Below are 21786 nucleotides of genomic sequence, written 5' to 3' on the forward strand. Positions count from 1 at the left end.
GCTTGAGGCTAGCAGTTTGAGACCAGCCTGGGCAACATACAAGACCTTATCTTTAAAAACAACAACAACAAAAAAAAAACAGAACTAGGAAATGAACCCAACTTTCTGTGTTCTTTCCATTAATTTTATCCTCTGAAATTAAATTAAAACCCAAATATGTAACTCCTTTTTTCTGCTATTGTATAAGCTGTTCTCAAAGACTCCAGAATTTCTCTTTTCACGTTTTGTTACTCTGAGTTTAATGGCAACAAAGCTTTCCACCCTAGTTTCCAATAAAGCTTTAGGAATGTAATTGCCATGTAGTACAATCTATCCAACACAGGAAAGAAAGACTCCTAAAAATTCCTAATCTTCCAATTAGATTATTTTTACTTTGTGCTAAAGAAAACCCCGCCTGATCCTATGGATTTCCCCTAAATGCCATATATCAAAAACTACAGATAAAGGCAAACAAAAACCCCCAAGGCTAGGGAGGTTAAAATGAAACTGGAAACTGTACATATTGCTGGTGAATAAATTGGTATGATCCTTTTGGAAAAAATACATAGTAACATAAAATGAATCACAAAAATGTTCATACCATATAATCCAGCAGTCTCACTTCTGGGAATTTATCCTAGACAAGTTATTCAACAGGAGAAGAAAAAATTATATACAAATGCTCATTCCATCATCGTCTCTAACAGCAAAGAATACAATAAGAATTTTTTTAAAAAACAAAATACACAAGAAAGTGGCTTAATAAAAGATAGTACATGCTGAAAATAAATTCTTCTTCAGCTGTTAAAAATAATCATGAAGACTGGGTAGTGATACGAAAAACTGCCATGGTATTAAATAAAAAGAATACAAAAGGATTTGTATACTATGATCATTAACTTTGCAGACAGCTATGTCTCCATGTATACAAGGGTTGAAAGGTAATACTCAGAAAAGAAAATGGCATCACAGGGTGGAATGATTTGAGTTGCTTATACTTACATTTTTTTCAGAATTTTCTTTACTGTTGTGCTGTCTATTATGTATAATTTTTCAAGTCTTTCTGAAGTAAATTGGGATTTCTGAGTTTTTCTCTAATTCTCACTTGGAAAAAAAGCAGAAACACTGCTTCTTCCCATCTTGATTAACAGTGCTCTACTTAAAAAAGAAAACGAACATAATATTTCCAAATGTCCACATCTAAAGATGGAGAGCAAGAAAACAGAGCTGGATCCATTCAGGATGTAGCTGCTATCTGAAGGACTGATGTCGAATTCAGGAACCCAGTGAGGAGAGAAAGGAAGAGGGATCACCAGGGCCTTCTTCAGGGTGATGATGTGTTCCCAAGGCCACCTGGAGAGAGGCCTGGGGCAGCAAAAAATCAGCACACTTGCCTGCCTCACCAGGCTGCTGTCTGGTATCATCTCTTCCATTCATTTCTGAGGTATTTTCTGAGGCCCTCACACTCTGAGGAAGCCCAGATGCCTGAGATGTCACAAAGCCATGCTATACTTCAGAGGAGATGTCACAGAGAAGGACACCCCTCAGGAGTCATGGCCAAAGGTCATGTCCCATGTGCCTAGTTGGGAGGGACAGGTCCCCTAATGCCAAATATCTGGCTGCTACTCCACTTTGCAGACAGAAAACTCAGCTTTGTCTGCTCTCTCAGACCTCTGTCAACCTAGGAAAAGTGACACACACTGAACAAACCCCACATGAGCTGTGTGTTTAAGTCATGTGGTTGCCTTTTGAAGGAGAGGGAGCTGGATAGAAAACTGGATTGAGCCAGACAACTACCCAGGGTACTCCCTCTACAACCAGATCAAGCCATTGATGAGAAGAATGTTAGGTGAGCACAGAACCCAACGGGTAGTGCTGGGTCCACTCTGGGAGGCCTTCTGTTCAGCCGCGTGACCTGAGGGACAGAACGTAGCTCCTCTATAACCAAGGAACCTGGCAAACTATCCAGGAGGAGTGTCTTAGCACCCAGAACCCTACCTCAACCCCTTTCAGTGGTGGTCCTTATTGTAGGCCCCAGCTCTAATACCACTGATGGTTCCCTTTCATTCCCAAGGCCCTGCCCAGCTTACCTCCATTGACAGATCATCTTCCCAAGGTTAGGTTCCAGGTAACCCAGCTCATTTCTTGTGCACTTACTGGCCAGTTTTGATGTCAAATAGACGATGATGTCTTCTTTGATCTCCCCTCCTATTCTCAAGACCCCTCTTCCTGCTGGTCACATGCAGTATGTGATTAAGGTTGATGGAGGGATGAAGACCATAATGCTGTGAGGTCAGAGAGGGAATGGTCACTGAGGTAAAAGCAGGGGATCTGGAGAGAGAAGACTAAAGGCTAGGCCCAGGCTCTGTACCTGACCACCTATGCAGCGTCTGACAAGTCACCCAATTCTTCTGTGCTTCAGTTTTCACACACATAAAATGAGGCTGGTAGTGCTGTACCTTCAGGCAGATGTATTTTGTAAATTGCCAAGTGCTCTGAAAATGTTGGTTGTTATCCTTGTGGACTGAAGTGTTCTGGGAAGAAGCAGAATACAAAGTTGGCCTTAAAGGTTGAGGAAGATTCAGGACATGTGGTCAGGAAGAGGATGGGCACTCCGGGATGGGAAACAGCATGAGCAAAGGCAAAAATGCAAATGGGATATACCAGGCATGGCTGCAGTAGAAAGCTTGTGTAAGGGAGAGGCTGGGGTAAGGCTGGAAAGGCAAGTGGGCTATATTCTGTTGGTCATAAGGAGCTATTGAACTTTTTGATCAAGTAAAAGAATGAAAGTCATGTTTTCGGAATACTAACGTGGTGGAGGTGTGAAGGATATAGAAATTGGAGGAGGGTTAGAATGCAGGCAGAGTGAACAAAGGAAGGTGTTGTAAACTCCAGTTAAGAGATATGATGGGGGCCCGAATGAAGGCAGGGGCACCAAGGCTTAAACAGAGGAAGCACATTGGAGAGATACAGAAACAAAAGGATAGGGTGACAGTGTAGTAGAAGAAGAGAAGGCTTGGGGACAATTTTCATTATCTAGGTAGACAATGGTGCCACTCACCAAGATGGAGAATAAAGGAGAAGGCACCAGTGAGCAGTGCAGATTGAGTTCTTTGGATATGTTTACTTTGTCTGTAAAATGTCCAAGGAATACTAACCGGTAATTAAGTGACCATATGGGTGTGGAGCGCAGCAATAAGGATGTGAATTGAAGCCACCCAAGAAGACCATGTCCTGTGAAAAGATAAGGACAAGGACAGAAGGCTGAGGAACATCAACATTCAAATGGTGGACAACGCTGGATGGAAGAACCTGAAAAGAAGACTGATAAGTGACCAAAGAGTAGGAGGAAGGCAAGACTTTTTCTAGAAAAAGACGCCAACAGATTAAAGTACAACAGAAAGAACAAGTGATATGAAGAATAGGAAGAGTCCAATTTGGCAATTCGTTCATTAATGACATTAGTAAGAGCAATTTCACTGAAGTCACAGGCTGTGAGCTAGACTGCAATGAACAATGGATGGGAAGGTGCAAATGGGCAGGATTTGTAGACTACTCTTTTGGGGAGCTTGGCTGTAAGGGCAAGGACATGGGAGAATTTTGGATTTTTTTTTTTTTTTTTTTGAGACGGAGTCTCGTTCTGTCGCCCAGGCTGCAGTGCAGTGGCGCGATCTCGGTTCACTACAAGCTCTGCCTTCCGGGTTCACGCCACTCTCCTGCCTCAGCCTCCAGAGTAGCTGGGATTACAAGCGCCCGCCACCACGCCCATCTAATTTTTTGTATTTTTAGTAGAGACGGGGTTTCACCGTGTTAGCCAGGATGGTCTCGATCTCCTGACCTCGTGATCCGCCCGCCTCGGCCTTCCAAAGTGCTGGGATTACAGAAGTAAGCCACCACGCCCGGCCAGAATTTTGGATATTTTAGCTAAAATACATTTTAGCTGAAGGGGCCAAGACAAAGAAAAATGAATAAATACATGCTCACACATACACACAGAGAATAACTGAGAGGATGGGATTTAAAAAATTTATTTCATTTTTCCCATGGGATCTATTAATAGACTAGCGAGGGGATGGGATCTTGAACACTGGTTGAAGGAACCGACTTAAGAGCGAAGACATGCTGCTATTAGCGAAGACAGGGAGGTGAGGGTAAGTTCATTTATTCACTCAACAATCACTAGTTGAGTGTGGATTAAAAAAAACAGTCCTTGACCACATAAGGAATTAGGTCTAGTAGGGAAGACAAACGTAGGTCAATAAATTACATAAGGGTTATACTAGATTGTGTGGTGGTACAGGTGGGGAAGCGAGCAACTGTCTGCATTGTGTCCAGGAAAGGGTCACAGGCGTGTTATGTAGATTCTGGAGAAAATTCAAAAATAGCATTTATTTTTACTTATTTACTTTTGTATGTGGAGACGAGGGTCTCACTATGTTGCCCAGGCTGGTGTTGAACTACTATGGTGTTGAACCATAAAGCAACCAGGCATCTAAGTCCCTGAAGCAATTTAAGTTGCTCAAACTTGAGAGGACAACCAAATGATAGCAAAAGGGCAAAAGAGAAAGGAAGCTGCAGTGCCCACTCAGAAGTGTGAGAGCGGGAGAAGGCATTTCGGGAGCCGCCCGAGCTTCAGGAAACCGAGCGAGACACCAAGTGGGCACACTGAGGATTAAAGAGGGCCTCGCGGTTCCGCACTGCGGCCGGGAGACAAACCAGTAGCCACTATCACCAGCCCCGAGCAGACCACTAAGAACTGTGGAGGTGCGCGGGGCGGCTCAGGGCTGGCGCATTTGGTGAGGAGCTCAGACACCGAGGCCCTTAGGGTCGGCTTAGGCGGTTCCCTGACTAAGGCGCCAGAAAAGGGCCTGGCTCAAACAAGCACGGGCGGCGTGCAGTACAGCACACCTAGCCCCGATTCTTCAACAGTTGTCGCCCTCCGAGCCTAGCACAACGAGCCTCACCGAAACCGTACACCGCCAGCAGGACACTCCGTGAGAGGGGATCACCACCCTCAAAAAGAGGAAGCGACTAGCAGGCGCGCAATCCCGCGAGACCAAGAGGCCCCGCCCGAAGCCCGGCCTCTGTGACCGGAAGTGAGGCGTTTTGCCCCGCCCCCGTGGCCGATACCTCGCGAGACTTGGCGAAGGCCTTCCTTTTTCGTCTGGGCTGCCAACATGGTAGGTGTTTCGTTTCTTGCCTCCTCTTCCTTGCCGGCGGAGACTCCTAAGCTGTATTCCCATTGCCCCTAGTCATCCGCTCCCTACCATGGTCGGGGCTTCCAGGCTTCGCATGGCCGCCTGCAGGGCAGGGTGGCCGGCGCGGGCCCGGGGCGGGGCTCCCGGAGCCGTGTGTTAGGCCCGCGGTTCGGATCTCTAGGACACGCGGGCCCCTGCGCTACCGTGGTGAGACCTCACGGCCCTGAGCCGATCGGTACCCTCAACTTTCCCAAACGCTCCAGAAGTTAGGTCTTTGACCCACAGGCTTACAGGACCATCTCAGCTGGCAGGCATCGCCCCCTGCCCCTAATTCCTTAGGCCTTACCACCAAGCTTTTTCCACACAGCCATCCAGACTGAGGAAGACCCGGAAACTTAGGGGCCACGTGAGCCACGGCCACGGCCGCATAGGTAAGTGCCGGCTTCCCCTCGGGGTGGGCCTTGGGCTCTCTTCGGGTGCTTAGCTAGTCTGGAGATCGGTAGCCTATAAGTGGGTTAGAATAAGACCTTTTTGTGGTCAAGTTGGACAGCTGTTGATTTTTTTCTGAGGATCCTCTAGTATTCCAGTTCTAAGGAATTTCACATCAGTGGGGTAATAGGAATTGAGCAGGCACGGTATTGGGTTAGTTGAAGACATGGAGTACTGTGGGAATGCTGTGATGTGGAACCTGCAAAGATGTTTCACCCGGAATCATAAAGTAATAGCATTGCTGAAAACCGGCATCGGTAGGGTGGGAACAGCGTAAGCGGGACACAGAAGTCTGGGAAACACTCTGCTTTTGTGCGAGGAAGTATTGAGACGCATGAGAAGGCTGTGTGGTGCATGTAGCTTTTTTTTGTGTGTGTGAGACTGATCACTGTCGCCCAGGCTGGAGTGCAGTGGCGAAATCTCGGCTCACTGCAACCCCTGCCTGCCGGGCTGAAGCGATTCTCCTGCCTCAGCCTCCCGAGTAGCTGATATTACAGGTGTGCGCCACGACTCCCGGCTAATTCTTTTTCTATTTTTAGTAGAGTCGGGGGTTTCTCCGTGTTGGCCAGGCTGGTCTCGAACTCCTGACCTCAGGTGATCTACCCCCCTTGTCCTCCTAAAGTGCTGGGATTACAGGCATGAGCCATCACACGGGCCCCACGTAGCTTTGTATTCCTGCAGGCAAGCACCGGAAGCACCCCGGCGGCCGCGGTAATGCTGGTGGTCTGCATCACCACCGGATCAACTTCGACAAATAGTAAGTGTCCTTGGACTGCTTTTATTGACACAGCTTGGGAGGTAGGGGCAGAGAGAGGGCTGGCTTAAACAAAAAGTTTAGAAGCAAGCCTTGCCTATTGCTGTTTTTTACCAAGTTAACACTTGGTGTGAACTGAGAACCTGTCATCGAGGCTAGAGTCACGCTTGGGTATCGGCTATTGCCTGAGTGTGCTAGAGTCCTCGGAGAATAACTGCTGACCTTATTCACTGGCTGTGGGCCTTATGGCACAGTCAGTCACCAGGTTAGAGACATGCTTCACATTCACCTACCCACAAAGTAGTGGATGATAAATTTTGGCTATTCAGAAGACGTTTATTATAGGAGTATGTAGATTTTCCATAGAGTGCTGTTATGTGACTTGAATTTTAGTCTCGGCCCTGCCTCTGACATTGTCGGTGGTTTATCCTGGTTCCAGGAAATAAGACTAGCCTTTTCCTCATGATAGTCTTTGGTGGTTTTTAAAACAGTTGTTTAAGTCAACAGATGTATCATATGCCTGACACTGCTCTACACCAGTGAATAATTTACACTGTAATAGGGGGTGGTAACTATAAAGATGATAAACATAGCATCTTAATTGGAGTGTGTATGAAGGTGGTTGTTATCTCTTCCTAGCCACCCAGGCTACTTTGGGAAAGTTGGTATGAAGCATTACCACTTAAAGAGGAACCAGAGCTTCTGCCCAACTGTCAACCTTGACAAATTGTGGACTTTGGTCAGTGAACAGACACGGGTGAATGCTGCTAAAAACAAGACTGGGGCTGCTCCCATCATTGATGTGGTGCGATCGGTAAGTTAATTGGATGTTTTTCTATACTTCCATACCTTCCCTTACAAAACTCTGGCTTAATCTAATCCACTTATGTAATCTGTACTTCCCAGTTACCTACCAGACATTGATATTCTTCCTGTGGTAGAATTATCATAGGTAGTTCCCTATCCATAGCAGTGCCTACTGTCACTGCCCAGGTTGTATCAGGTTTGCATTTCGTGCTTGAACTATAGCTGGTTTTCATCGAGCACAGCTCTTGGCCCTTCATGTTCTCCAGATAATAGAATCCTAATATGTTCCATTGATACTCAGTGCCATGCATTATCTGAAGAGATTTTCCCCCAAAACAGATGTATTATGTCTGTCCTTGCGGGGGTTCTGGTCCCTGTGTCAGTCTTAACTCTCATGAATATAGAGGTAGTGTTAAGAGGCCAGAACCCTAGGGACGCTTTAAATTCACTTCCCAGCCTATTTAATGTCCATTGAGTAGTTCTGGTGGTCAGGAAGCTAGTTGTCTTCTTTTGCTTAGCAGGGGGTATTTGAGCAGGAGGAGGCTTAATGCTTTGCCGAGACTAGAGTCACATCCTGACACAACTCTTGTCCTGGTGTGCTAGAGTACTCGAAGAGAATCTACTGGTCTTGATTCACTGGTGGGGGCAGTCGGTGCCCCCGTTAGTGCCCAGATCAGAAACATACATACCCTGCCTAGGGATTTAGAAAGTGGGTTGGCAGTCTTTCCTCATGCCCATCATGCAGTTGGTACCTACTACAGTGTATTGTAAACTTTTTTCTCTGTTCTTCTAGGGCTACTACAAAGTTCTTGGAAAGGGAAAGCTCCCAAAGCAGCCTGTCATCGTGAAGGCCAAATTCTTCAGCAGAAGAGCTGAGGAGAAGATTAAGAGTGTTGGGGGAGCCTGTGTCCTGGTGGCTTGAAGCCACATGGAGGGAGTTTCATTAAATGCTAACTACTTTTTCCTTGTGGTGTGAATGTAGGTTCTTCAGTGGCATCTCTACATCCTGTGTGCATTGGGAGCCCAGGTTCTAGTACTTAGGGTATGAAGACATGGGGTCCTCTGCTGACTTCCCTCAAAGTATGTGGTAAATGTAAGACCAACACAGACGTTGGCCAGTTAAACATTTCTGTTTATAAAGTCAGAATAATACCTGTTGATCACTGAAAGGCCTGCATGTATTGTACTCTGAATTTTACAGTGAATGAGAGAATGTACCCTAATTGTTCAACAGGGCTCAAAAGGAAAGATTCCATTTTGATGGGTCACATTCTAAAGAGGGGCAGTGTGAGATAGGAATGAGATGGTCCTTTAGGACTTAAGTCCTCAGCCCAAGGTTTTTCCACGTGGCCCCCTCATCTTTTTTTTTTTTTTTTTTTAAACGGAGTCTCTCTTGCCAGGCTGGAGTGCAGTGGCACGATCTCGGCTCACTGCAGCCTCCGCCTCCCAGGTTAAGCGATTCTCCTGCCTCAGCTTCCTGACTAACTGGGATTACAGGCGCCCACCACCATGCCCAGCTAATTTTTGTATTTTCAGTAGAGATGGGGTTTCACCATGTTGGCCATGCTGTTCTCTAACTCCTAACCTCAAGTGATCTGCCCACATCGGCCTCCAAAAATTCTGGGATTATAGTGTGAGCCACTGCGCCCGGCCATGGCTCCTTAATCTTGATCCAAATTATTGTTACATCCAGAATGTGATGAATCAAAATCTCGAGATGGGGGTCCAGCAATCTGAAATTTCAGTATGCCAGGGCTTTTCTGTATGTCAAAGTGGGTTTGAAATAGTTAATTTTTCTTCTAGTCTGAAATGTATCGGGAAAATTTGGAAATCCTGAAGGCTGGAAATTGAAATAAGTTTTTCTAGGATTTGTGTCTCTTGCTATTGGAAAACTGATGGTGACCAATTCATGTTTACAAATAAGATCCTCATAGATCTCAGGGTAAATTATAATTTGCTACAGTTTTACGGTTCTTCCTGTGATTTTGAGCTTTTTTTGACCCAAAATAATACAGTCTAAAACTCTAGACAAATAAGATGGCACTTAAACTCCTGGGTTTTAGTGGAGGTTTCCTTAGTGCACAGTGGGGTCATAATAAGCCGAGAACCATGGTTGTCTATGGGACACATCTGTCAGGACAACCTTTAGAGGATGTTGGGGATCAAATAGAAGGCACAGAGAAGCACTGAATTGGCTTACATAAGAATAGGCTAGAATTACAAGTAGTGAAACCTTGATTCAGCTGGACAATTTTAAACAAATGTATCATTTGGCTTGCATCTTCTGTTGTGCTGGAGAAAGTTAGAAATAAGGGCTCTCCAGAACAGCCTGACCAACCTGGAGAAACCTTGTCTCTACTAAATACACAAAATTAGCCAGGCGTGGTGGCACATGGCCTGTAATCCCAGCTACTTTGGAGGCTGAGCCAGGAGAATCTCCAGGAGGCGGAGGTTGCTGTGAGCCGAGATCGTGCCATTGCACTCCAGCTTGGGCAACAAGAGTGAAACTCTGTCGTCCCCCCCCCCCCCAAAAAAGTAAGGGCTCTCCATTAGGGCCCATAGAGGACTTTTAATATGGAACCTGAATCCAAGGATCCCACAGTAAGTGGTCAGTAGTTAATGATGAATTAAAAGACTCAATATTTGGTCTTAACCCAATACCTGTGTGACTTTTAGTCCTAATTTCCTCATCTTTAAAATTTCAGTGAAAGTGCCTACCTGAGGATTGTGTAGATTAAAATGGAAACCGTGCACTTAATTTTTTGTTTTGTTTTGAGACGGAGTCTCGCTCTGTCGCCCAGGCTGGAGTGCAGTGGTGCGATCTCAGATCACTGCAAGCTCCGCCTCCTAGGTTCACGCCATTCTCCTGCCTCAGCTTCGCAAGTAGCTGGGACTACAGGCGCCCGCCACCGCGCCCGGCTAATTTTTTGCATTTTTAGTAGAGACAGGGTTTCACCGTGTTAGCCAGGAGGGTCTCGATCTCCTGATCTGCCCGCCTCAGCCTCCCAAAGTGCTGGGATTACAGGCATGAGCCACCGCGCCCGGCCCAGGCACTTAATTTCTGTGTTTGACTTAGTAACTTAAGTGCAAACTATTACGGGAGCAGATGGAGTCAATTGGCCTTCACGTGATTGTCAGTGGGAAATTGGTCCAAGCAGAGGGAATACTGGTTCAGGAAACTGGTTTGGGAAGGTTAGGCAAACGGGAAGTGCTATGGTGGAGAGAAAGATTACTCTGGCCGGGCTGTAAAGGACGGCAACAATGGGAGGCTGAAGGCAGAACCAAGAAAATGGGAGTGAGTATGGAAAAGGTACGATTCAGACGGCATAATGGACGGGACTTGGAGACTGAATTGTAGTGGGCCGACCACAAAATAAGGCATGGAAGGAAGTAGAGTTTGGGGGGAAGGATCCCTAGTCCCTTAATGGCTACCTTCTTCCCCAGGAGTTCACTGTTAGGCCATCCGATCCCCTGGCCTGGGAAAGAAACACTGATTTCGTTGCTGGCTTGTTCACTCACCAGAAGCTACAGCTAGTAACAGTTCTAAAAACTGTTTCATGTGATGAGGAACAGACGAAAATAGTTTTGAGCCCTAAGTCCGCCGATTCCAGTGCTTTCTTGAACCCGCATTTACTATTCTCATGACTGCCAAGCTTTGAATAGCCTGCTGTATTCATGGAGGCTCATACTGGCGATCTCTAGTGGCTGGCTAAAGCTTGAATTGCAAAAGATCTAATTTCTGGTCTAATGTATATATGCCTTAAATATAGTTGCGTTCAAACTTGGGAGCTGCAGGTGCAACTTGATTTTATGACAAATGTCTGCCACATAATTTGCACAAGCAGTGCTCGTCAAGGGCAGCTAAATCAGGCGAGCTTTCAATCAAAATAAATGTACTACTAAACCCTACTTAGCGGCTAACTAGCCCAAGAGCAGACAGCCCAGGGACGGACTGCAAGTCGGAAGCGCGGGCGGAAGCTGTGCAGCGCCCACCTGGTGGCTCCATCGGCCGCCTTCATCAGTCAGCACGACCCGACCTCAGTGGCGTCCTCACAACACAGACCGGAGCTTGGGTCTTACCCCGGCACCTGAGAACCACTTCCGGTGAGTAGCTTCTACTTCCGGAGACGATGACTCCCCCGCGTCCCAGACCGGAAGAAGCCCGGCGGAGACCGGCCTCGCTCGGCCACTTCCGGCAAGGGCGGAGCCGGCCAGTGGTGCGCGAGCGCAGATACCTCCCCTGGAGAGGCGGGATGTTCAACTCCACCCCTGGTCCTTGGGCGGCCGTGGGTCCCCTTCGAAGCGGAGGAATGGTCAACCTCGCCGCACTTCGAGCCCCGTTTACGGTGCGTTTAAGAACAGTGGGCGTGGCCTTTACGTAAATCTTCAAGATGGGAACCTCCAGAATTTGTCTCAATTGTCTAAAAGGTAATGAGCGTCAGCGACATTCAAGGGCACGTTGGGCTAAAAAAGAAAGTGCTTGTACACGGATGGAAATATTCTGGAAGAACATAAAAGGAATTTCCTCTTAGGAGCTTAGGGAAATGAGCACGAAGTATGTTTTGGTGCTGTTTTTTGTTCAACCCAATGCATATTTTCATATTGAGAGGCAATATAAATGGAGCAAAAGTATCTTGAGAAAAAAAAAAAAAACTACCAGAACTTGCCGTTGCTGAAAAGTAATATTTTCTCTTTCGAGAGTTTTCATGGCCTTTTAAATTACACCCCCACCTCCACAGGCAAATAAATTTGTTTTGGAATGCATACCACATCATCTGGCTCTAGAAACGTATTTTGTGTAGCTCCCCTAGCAAGAATATAGGTTAAAGCGTAAATTTAATTCCTGGCTCTATTTTACATCCCAATTTTTATTTTCCTCTCCTCTCGTTCCCACTTTACGTTGTTTCAAATAACCTAGTTTGTGTATCCCTGTAAGTCATTTTGGGTATAAAGTAGGTTATAAGTGTACATGCGAAAAGATGTTTTAACAAAAATGTAACTGAGCTGTGACTAATCCCACTTATTTTCTTGGGTTGTGCTATGGTTTGGATGTGGTTTGAAACTTGGCCCGCAGTATGGCAGTGTTGGAAGGTGGAGCCTATTGGGAGGTGTTTGGATCATGGAGGTAGATCTCTTACAAATAGATTAATGTTCTCCTGTGGGGATGAGTGAGTTCTCACTCTGCTGGGAATGGAGAGCAGGTTGTTTAAAAGGCGTCTGGCTTCCTCAGTTTCTCTCTCTTGCTTCCTCTCTTACTACCCGATCTCTTTCTTTGCACACGCCCAGCTCCCCTTCTGCTTTCTGCCGTGAGCCGAAACAGCCTGAGGCCCTCCCCAGGTATTGCTGCCCAATCTTTAACTTTTCAGCCATCAGAACCACAAGCCAAATAAGTCTTTTTTCTTTATCAATTACCCAGTCCCAGGTATTCTGTTATAGCAACACAAAATGGACTAAGATGGGCCCTAATTAATTCCACCGATTCCAATGTGAACCAGAGTTTGATTAATGCTGTTTAAGGGCAATTCTTCAAAATATTGCTTTTTAAAAAGCCCAGAATACTTATTTCAAGACTACAGTTTATCAGAGCATTTAGAACCGTGTAATGAAGCGGCCTGCCCTGCATTAAAAGAACTAACTTAATTACAGAATAGAGGAGAACTGACACTCCTATAGGTGAGGGGACTTCCCTGGTAGAGGAGATAGCACTGTTATCCCTGAGCAGCTGCCCCAGTGTTGTCAGAAAGCCACTGTTTAAGGACACTCCCTCTCAATGGCCACAATACCATCTTTTACAGGAGTGTTTTGGAAACAGTGGGTTTTTTTTGGTTTTTTGTTTGTTTTTTTAATTAATAGAAATGGGGTCTTTACTATGTTGCCCAGGCTGGTCTCAAACTCCTGAGCTCAAATGATCCTCCTGCCTTGGCCTCCCAAAGTGCTGGTATTATAAGCATGAGCCACCACGCCTGGCCATGTTGGGTCATTTTTGTTGTCACAGTCATGGAGGGGAAGGGACCAGGGATGCTAAATATCTTGGAATGGATGAGCTGGTCCTACACAACAAAGAGAAATCTAACTTAAAATCTAACTTCATTTACACATAACCCAACAAGTTGGTTTGTTTTTTGTTTTTGCAGTTTTTATATACTTCTGTTTCCTAGGATTCTAACTACTGTTTAAATCAGGGGAAGCTCATACTTCGTTTTGTTGAGAACGTTACCAAAAATTGTTCATTTCAGAAAACTCACCAATAACTACTCAGTAGGATCTGAGATGCTGATACAACACTTTTCTCCATCTGCATATGTAGCTGTTGCATTCACAGTAATTCTGTGTACAGTATAGGCATCTGATTATCTCCTCTAGTACAGTTGTACACAAGCATTTGCATATTTAAATATTATAACAAAATATTTCTGTTTTATTTCTCCCCTTTTATGTTACAGTTAAGGTATATTTCGGTAGCTTATATTATCTTTGAATTTCATTTCAGGGTAGTGAAGGAGGGAATTAAAGTATTTGCTATTAAAAAAAACAGTTGGATCTGATAGGGATGAAAATCATTGGTTTAGAGGTCCAGAGATCATGTGAAAGAACGTGGAAAGAAGCCCTGAGATCATGTGAAAGAACGTGGAAAGAAGCCCTGAATATTTTTTGTAAATCTCAAGCCAGGCCCACTGTCCACACCCTCCTCTCCCCATAAGGCTGCTGTGCCTTGGCCGTAGCAATCACTCTGTGGGCCCTTGCAGCCTATTCTAAGCCATTATATGCCAGTACTGATTTTCCGGATTGGGACCAGAGCTGCAGCCACAGTAGCGGGGAGACATACCGCTCTGGTATTCATGCAAGGGCATACTATATTTTAAAGATACATAAAAGTGGCAAAATTTATGAATAAGGCTGGATGTGGTGGCTCATGCCTGTAATCCCAGCACTTTAGGAGGACTGTTTGAGCCCAGGAGTTCAAGACTAGCCTGGGCAACATAGTGAGACCCCGTTAATGCAAATTTAAAAAAAAAATTTACACATATACATCTTGTGATCGGATCACATGTCTAAAGGTTCTTTGGAGCCACGCTGAAAAAGGAGGGGTAGAGGAGAATGGGGGAGGAAGGGAGAGAGAGTGCATGTACCTTTTAGCCTTTTAGGAATTAAATCTGGTTTTTTTTGAGATGGAGTCCCACCCTGCGCCCAGGCTGGAGTGCAATGGCGTGATCTCGGCTCACTGCAACCTCTGCCTCCCAGGTTCAAGCGATTCTCCTGCCTCAGTCTCCTAGTAGCTGGGATTACAGGCACACACCACCACACCTGGCGAATTTTTTGTATCTTTAGTAGAGACGAGGCTTCACCATGTTGGCCATGCTGGTCTTGAACTCCTGACCTCGTGATCCACCCGCCTCGGCCTCCCAAAGTGCTGGGATTACAGGCATGAACCACTGCGTACGGCCTGTATTTTTCTTATTAAGGAATCTGGTTCTATGACTGTCCTAAGCCCAGGCTGAGTTAAGAGCGACGAGTTCTGGAGGGAACTACTTCCCACTCTGAGTCTTCTGGTTGTAATCCTTGTCTTTTCTCTTGATCTGAACTGAAGACTCATGAGGCTTCAATCTCTGTCCTAGTCCTGGCAAATGGCAGAGCCAGAAAATGACTTTGCCTTCCCAGAAGACAAACCCTCCACTTTATTCTGTGAGGCTGACAGCAGGCCCAAACCATGGACAGGTTGGGGCCTGTGCAGGCCTCAATGGAGATGGGGAGAAGGAAGAGGGGAAGGAAACTTAGGATGGGATCATCTCTCAACAAGGGTGGAAGGACAGGAAAACTTTACTCATGGTTCAAATCCTGTCAGACCCAAACACAATACCAAAGAAAATAGTTGCAGCTTAATGCCTCACTTGGGAGTTTGCAAAGTCTCTGCTCTCCGAAGGCCTTGGTGGGTGAAAAGCCTAAATCGTCCTTATTTCCCACCTTGCTTCTCTCCTTCCTCTTCCATGGAATGTAACAGTACTTTCTGTATGAAAACCTAGGGTTCCAATGGAAAAACGATTCACAGAGTGACATGCAAGAGTCACAGGGAGTAGGTCAGGGCTATGCCCAAGCCTGGGTTGGCATTAGCTGGGCTTTACTCTACCAATGTTAGGACACTCAATGACATCTTAGGGGCTTCAGGCAGAAGAGGAAAATGTTAAGATTTACCTAATAATGGGGCCGAAGGGCAAAGAGCATTCTTTCCATCACTGGAAACACTTAAGCACAGGCTGAACAGTTGAGGGAAGCTGAACTACTGCAATGACTGGATATCTTTTAACTCTTAAGACCGGTCATGCAACTTAGGCTGGAGAACTCCATTTCAGGGGAGGTCAGTGACTCACACTGAAGCTAACCCCTTAATCTAGTACTCAGTTCCCTGTGTGATGGTGTTTCATCCCTGACTGGCCAGTCCCAGCCCATTCTCAGGAGAGAGAACCAGATAACAAAGCCAAGGAACACATGAGGCTCTGGGCCCAAACAACTGTACATTGTTTATTGAGAACACCCGTAGATGGGAAGGAGGGATGCCCTGTACCGCATCGTGGCCACCAGTGACTGGGAGCCAGGCCCAGAGAGCACTGGCAGAGCTGGGGGTGGGCTTCCCATGACACACTGACCACCTCGGAGGGTGGGAGGAATGAGAGGACTAGGCCTAAGACCCTGGTGCCATGCTACAAATGGGGACTGATTGGCCTTTGCCTTTCAAAAACAGAGGGTATGGGTATGCGGACTACCAGAAAAAAATAGAAACTTGATTTTTTTAAAAGGTCCTCCTGTACATAACAAGACAGCATCTGCTCTCCAGGGCCCGAGACTGGCAGCGGGGACCTCAGGCAGGCAGGCAGGCCGAAGGCCTCCAGGGAAGATCAGTGGTTTGGCTGAGACAGTCAGCTGCACAAAACTGGCCAGTCACGAGCACCCAGCAAAACTTCATCCATGCTCTGGCAGGACAGGAAAGCACCCGGCCCCTTGGGAATATACAAATATTTGCCATATTCTCTTTGCTTGTTACAAAAAACAGTTAAGAAAGCTTACAGCAGATTATTTACAAACAGTATCCTGGGATATGATGAAGGCAGAGGTGGGCTGGCTTGGAGGATGGGATCTGTGGGGGCAGAGGAGCCACAGCAGCCCAGAGGGTCCCAGGCTGGGCCTTCTCCCCAGGCTTCAGGCTCTGCAAGGCACTGGACTCTGCTACTGAGAAGGAGGCTTAATTCTTCTTGTGGAGAAACTTCATTTTGTTGCCTGTGGGCCAGAGAGGACAAGAGAGAATGTTCAGTGTTATCCCTTCCAACCTCCACTCCCCTCTCCTCCTTGTAGCCCTAACCCTGTCAGTGGGAGAGGAAGGATTAGGAAGACTGGATTATAACTGTGATCTGATCCAGGGTAGTGAAAACACGTGAGAGCTCTAATTAGGGCACCTGTATTAATCACTGTGTGGTTTTACGCAAGCCACTTAACCTCTTTGGTCTTAATTTCTCTTTAAACAGAAACATGCTATGATTCTCTGATCTGGCGGGCTGAGCACCCTGCAGGGAGGGGTGCATTTTGCAGGAAGGGCACTCGCACTGCTGTGTCTGCAGACCTGTTATGGTCTAGAGGAAAGCTCACTGGCTCTAATGGCCTTCATATTCACTCAGGAAGGAGTGCAAACAGAAAGACCTGATGTATGTGGGAACCTGGGATTCCTCTTTGTAATGCAATATGGTAAATACAGCCTGCCCTCCATATCCATGAGTTCTGCATCCATGGGTTCCATGTTTATAGATTCAACCAACTGGAGATCAAGAATATTTGGGGGAAAAAATGGATGGTGGTGTCTGTACTGAACATATATAGACTTTTTTTTTCTCATCATTATTCCCTAAACAATACAGTATAATATCTATTTACAGCTGGGCATGGTGGCTAACGCCTATAATCCCAACACTTTGGGAGGTCAATATGGGAGTATTACTTGAGCCCAGGAGTTTGAGACCAGCCTGGGCAACATAGCAAGACATCATCTCTACAAAACAAATTTTAAAACCAGCCAGGTGTACTGGCTTATGCCTGTAGTCCCAGCTACTCAGGAGGTGGAGGAGGGAGGATCACATGAGGCCAGAAGTTTGAGGCTGCAGTGAGCTAGGATTGCACCACTGCACTCCAGCCTGAGTGACAGAGCCAGACCTTGCCTCTAAAATAAAATAAATAAAATATAAAATAAATAAAATAACACAATTTATATTATATTAGGTATTATAAGTAATCTAAAGATGATCTAAAGTATATGGGAAGATGTGCACAGGTTATATGCAAATACTATGCCATTTTATAGAAGGGACTTGAGCATCTGTGGATTTTGGTATCCTTGGGTATCCAGGAACCAATCCCCCACAGATATTGAAGGACCACTACTGTGCAAAATGCCCTTGGAATTCTGGCTGAGAACCTTCTAGTCACTATGGGATGTCTACATCCTGTTCTGTCTACAGCCCCAGTATAACACATGTTGACACTGATTTAGAGTATTCGGGGACACAGATCTCCCAGCCCCTTCCTTCTTGCTGAACATCTATGTCATCAGTAACAAAGCTACTTACCCAAACCTCGGAGAAACTTATTCATTCCACTCTGCTCAGTGTCTGGGAGTTCTTCTAAGTACTGCTCCACTCGCTGCTCAAAAAGGCCTGGGTAAAAGAAACAGGGCACAGGGAAGAGAACAGTCATTGGAGGAAGGGAAGGAGAGGCCTACATGAAGGGAACCATGGAGCACAGATGCCAAAAAAGGAGAAAGAAAACATCTGGGATGATAATTTGCAGGAGCATCTTACTAGAATTCGGGCTGGCTCATCAAAGCGATCATTAGTGACATCTTGCCAGGGTTTGCTGCTGCCACCCTGCCTCCCCATGTACATTCCCAAGCTGCACTAGGTGAGGAGGCTGCTTCTCAGTTCAGAGCTGCCCCAAGTGGACATCTCTAGCTTCCTTCAGACAACTCTACCATGTTGTTCCAAAAAGATTGTTATACTAAATGGATAGTATTAGAGGACAGAAGAAATACTAACCCTGAGGTTAGACAGAAAAATTGTGATGAGATGAAAAAGCCCTCGAATGAGCTGATGAAATAGCAAAAAACGAGATAACCATCTGCCTTAAATGAAGACTGCCACCAACCTACGACAGCTGGCCCAATGCTCTCTAAGGGAATTCCCAACCCCTGGGTTCTCAGAACCCCGAAATTGCTCAGTCTGCTCCTTTTCTCTGGATAGAAGGGCTTTCTCCTATCCTTCTCTTTGAGGAGGGGGCGGGCAACCAATGGCATGCTGCTCCTAGGTGGAGATGAGTCCTACCTCTAGCCATGTGGCTTAGCTTGTGCACGGCCTTGTGAAGGCATTTACTGGGACTGGAGGAGAAGAATGCTACCTTGAAGTTTCTAACAGAGGTAAAGGGATGTTAAGATGCCTGGCCCTAGCTGATGTCCAAGAGCTTCCATCATACTGCCTGGTTCTTCAGCCCTGCTGTGGGTGAAAAAATTAGAGAAGAGAGCTGATAACCAAGACTTACCCTTTGCCCGACACTTTCTTAGCTCCCTGTCTTGGATGAAGCCAGCAAACATCTGAGACTCCATAAAAACCTCAAGAAAGCGGCGGATGCTTTTGGAGGCCACAGATTTGCGGAAGGCCTCTCGCTGAAAGGCCCTCTCTCCCTTCTCACTCTGTGTCAAAAAGAGGGAGTAGTGCCCAACGGTCTCCACAAAGAACCGGATAAACACCTCCGACACCAGCCCATTGAGGGTATTACATTCTGGAAGGGAAAAGAAAATCTTTGAGGTTCAGGTCAAGAGCCTGCAAAGCCTTCCTCAATCTTCCTGGTGTAGTCTTCCTCTCCCCAACAAGACTTCCAGCCAGTACCACTCTTCTGTTCTGGAAGCTCTTTTTGAGACCGAGTTTCACTCTTGTTGCCCAAGTTAGAGTGCAATGGCGCCATCTCAGCTCATTGCAACCTCCGCCTCCTGGGTTCAAGCAATTCTCCTGCCTCAGCCTCCCAAGTAGCTGGGATTACAGGTGCACTTTTTGTATTTTTAGTAGAGATGGGGTTTCACCATGTTGGCCAGGCTGGTCTCGAACTCCTGACCTCAGGTGATCCACCCGCCTTAGCCTCCCCAAGTGCTGAGATTACAGGCGTGAGCCACCACACCCGGCCTCTGGAAGCTTGCTTTGTTGTGCTCATAGCCTTGTAACTAGCCTACGAGCTGCAGAAGGCCAGAAACTATGTTCTGAACATGGAAGTTGAAACATAATTGCTGGATGAATTAAAGTAGAAACCAGAGCACCACTTTCATCATATCCCTCACCCTAAGTGATTTTTCTGGCTTCCAAGGAAGAGGAAGTGCCTTTCATCTCCTGCAATGGCTTGAGGCAAGGCGTCAGAAGGAGGAATAATTAGTTTTCTGTCAGCAGAAAGTATCTTTGGGGTTGCCACATGTCTTTGGGTTTTCCTTCCTAAACTACCTGGGATAGAAAAGACGCTAGAGTGAGACCAAGGTCCTCATCAGCCAGAAAGGGTTTGGTGTGCAGAGGCAGAGTTCTGGCCCTATGGGGCCCTGACTCAGAGCAGAGGGAGCCTGGAGCAGAGCTGACCGTGCCCGGGCACTATTCTCACCATCGTCGGAGTCGCTGTCAGAGTCCTGGGAGATCAGCTCATTCTTCCTCTCCAGAGCCTGCTCCAGAGCTGCCTGTAACTTCCTAGGTAACAACGTGTCCTCGTCGTCCATCTGCAGGAGAAAGAAAGCACAGTGACAATCATAGCTGACACTGAGCACTTACTATGTGCTAAGACCTGTTAGAAGAGCGTGAGTAGATAATCTCATTTATCTCTCCCAGTAACCCTCATAACTATCATCAACCTCATTTTAAGATGAGGAACTGAAGCACAGAAAGGTTAAGAAACTTGCCCAAGATTACAGAGATTAAAAGTGGTAGAGGGTCAGGCGCAGTGGCTCACGCCAGTAATCCCAACACTTTGGGAGGCTGAGCGGGAGGATCGCTTGAGCCCAGGAGGGAGTTCGAGACCAGCCTGGGCAACTTAGCAGGTCCCTCTATCTGCAGAACACACACAAAAAAACAATTAGTCAAGTATGGTGGCATGCACCTGTACTCCCAGCTACTTAGGAGGCTGACATGGGGAGGATCACCTGAGCCCAGGGAGGTCAAGGCTGCAGTGTCATGACTGTACCACTGCACTCCAGCCTGGATGGCAGTGAGACCCTGTCTCCAAAAAAAAAAAAAAAAAAAAAGGTGGTAGAGCCAGTGTGGCATTCACTGGCCTTTGTGACCAGGACCAGCCAGGGGTTTCTGATTAGGTCTCCCCAATTCCTCTATCTTCAGCTCCAGGCAGGAGGCACAGTTGGCTTGGGGCAGGGGGACTGTGGCCAGCCTGTGTCTCAGGAATGAAGTTAGACTGTTGTTTCGTCTCTATACTCTGTTTCTGGGTCCACATCACTATGCCTGGTACCCAGGGAGTCCTCAGCTCCGTCACTGGTGTGTAACAGACAATAAGTACATTTCCACAGGGCAGAGCATTGGGTTGTGCTCCTTTGTAGAGAGCCAGGAGGATTTCCACGACTAACAAAGGCTTTTTGTAGTTGACAACAATGATTGCAAACCTATATGTTACATAACAATCTATAGTTATTTGTGTAACCCCCAGCAAACATTTCAAGGCAGGTGTTGTCACCACCTCTCCTTTAGAGCTCAGAAGAATGTAGAGGCCTAAGACCATGTGGCTCAAAGGGGGCAAAGTCCAGTGGCCAAGTCTGTGGACTCCCAGGCCATGTTCTTCAAATTCCCACGCTGTCTTCTAGAAGCTCATGATGTCACTGGAAAGGCAGACCCTGCTAAGGTCAAGGATTCCAAGACCAGCTTCTCCCCACCCTTGACTAGTCTGTGAGTAGTACTGAACCCAGAGAGCTCAACAAACAGGTTGTGAAGGTTGAGTAGTGTGTGTGATGGTGCAGGGTGCTCAGGAGCCCAACTCTAGCAAGCACCCACCCTCTTACCTGTCGGATGAATCGGTCAGATCCCAGATTCACCATCAGCGCCTGAGAAAAGGAGTCATTAGCAGAGTGGCTCAGGGCATGAGTCCCGCAATGCCCTCTGCCAGGCCTCCAGACCTCCCAGGTTCCCAGGGTCAGATAACAGGAAGTACTCCAGCCGGGGATAGACCTCCCAGGGAGAAAGGATAAGAGCCTGGTAAAGAGGCCGAGGGGCCACAAGTAAGATCCCAGCACCTGCTTCCCCCTCCACCCTTCCCCCCAGCTGGTTCCCCCAGTGGCCCACCTCCTCCACAGGCAGCTCCTTCAATTTGGGGAGGGAGCTGGAGAGCAGGCCAACCAGGAAGGGGGTGGGACAGCAGACGATGTCAATCATGGAGGCCGGGAGGACAGGAATGAAGGTGTGCTGCCAGGAGAAGGGGTAGAGCAAGGCCACCACCGCGTGGGAGCAGCTGGAGAGTGTACTGATGGGCAGACAGAGAGACAGAGTACCTGAGCCC

The 21786-nt window shown here is 46.9% G+C and overlaps 3 protein-coding genes and 2 non-coding genes across 26 annotated transcripts in view; 3 read left to right on the forward strand and 2 right to left on the reverse strand.

The window, feature by feature from the left end:
• Positions 1-5060, reverse strand: part of TRIM66 (tripartite motif containing 66) — a 70538-nt gene extending 65478 nt beyond the window's left edge. For 2 of the 12 annotated variants that reach the window (XM_063710948.1, XM_063710946.1), the window contains exons 1-4: positions 3138-5019; positions 2351-2513; positions 982-2264; positions 581-616 (exon numbers count right to left, since the gene is read on the reverse strand). The gene's annotated coding sequence lies outside the window, so the exon portion shown is untranslated. Of the gene's footprint in view, positions 1-580; positions 617-981; positions 2265-2350; positions 2514-3137 lie in introns of all 12 variants that reach the window. The other 10 variants (XM_063710942.1, XM_063710943.1, XM_063710944.1 and 7 more) reach the window with 8 other exon arrangements.
• RPL27A (ribosomal protein L27a) lies at positions 5036-8191 on the forward strand. Its single transcript, XM_004050656.4, has 5 exons — positions 5036-5159; positions 5545-5608; positions 6348-6423; positions 7060-7234; positions 8021-8191. Exons 1-5 carry the CDS (start codon positions 5157-5159, stop codon positions 8147-8149), a joined length of 447 nt encoding a protein of 148 aa, XP_004050704.1. The 5' UTR covers positions 5036-5156; the 3' UTR covers positions 8150-8191.
• LOC115933496 (small nucleolar RNA SNORA3/SNORA45 family) lies at positions 6569-6698 on the forward strand. The gene has a single exon (XR_004069324.1). It is a non-coding gene; the product is annotated as a small nucleolar RNA SNORA3/SNORA45 family (small nucleolar RNA).
• LOC115933495 (small nucleolar RNA SNORA3/SNORA45 family) lies at positions 7782-7912 on the forward strand. Its single transcript, XR_004069323.1, has one exon. It is a non-coding gene; the product is annotated as a small nucleolar RNA SNORA3/SNORA45 family (small nucleolar RNA).
• Positions 8192-15718: 7527 nt separating the features above from the next.
• DENND2B (DENN domain containing 2B) overlaps positions 15719-21786 on the reverse strand; it is a 222032-nt gene continuing 215964 nt past the window's right edge. For all 11 annotated transcript variants that reach the window (XM_063710961.1, XM_063710958.1, XM_063710955.1 and 8 more), the window contains 6 exons: positions 21573-21750; positions 21293-21334; positions 19897-20008; positions 18799-19038; positions 17835-17921; positions 15719-16497 (listed from right to left, as the gene is read on the reverse strand). In XM_063710961.1, the coding sequence (XP_063567031.1) occupies positions 16463-16497; positions 17835-17921; positions 18799-19038; positions 19897-20008; positions 21293-21334; positions 21573-21750 (694 nt within the window). In that variant the 3' untranslated portion in view covers positions 15719-16462. The remainder of the gene's footprint in view (positions 16498-17834; positions 17922-18798; positions 19039-19896; positions 20009-21292; positions 21335-21572; positions 21751-21786) is intronic.

This window comes from Gorilla gorilla, chromosome 9 (assembly GCF_029281585.2).
Source record: "Gorilla gorilla gorilla isolate KB3781 chromosome 9, NHGRI_mGorGor1-v2.1_pri, whole genome shotgun sequence".
NCBI classification, from domain to species: Eukaryota; Metazoa; Chordata; class Mammalia; order Primates; family Hominidae; genus Gorilla; species Gorilla gorilla.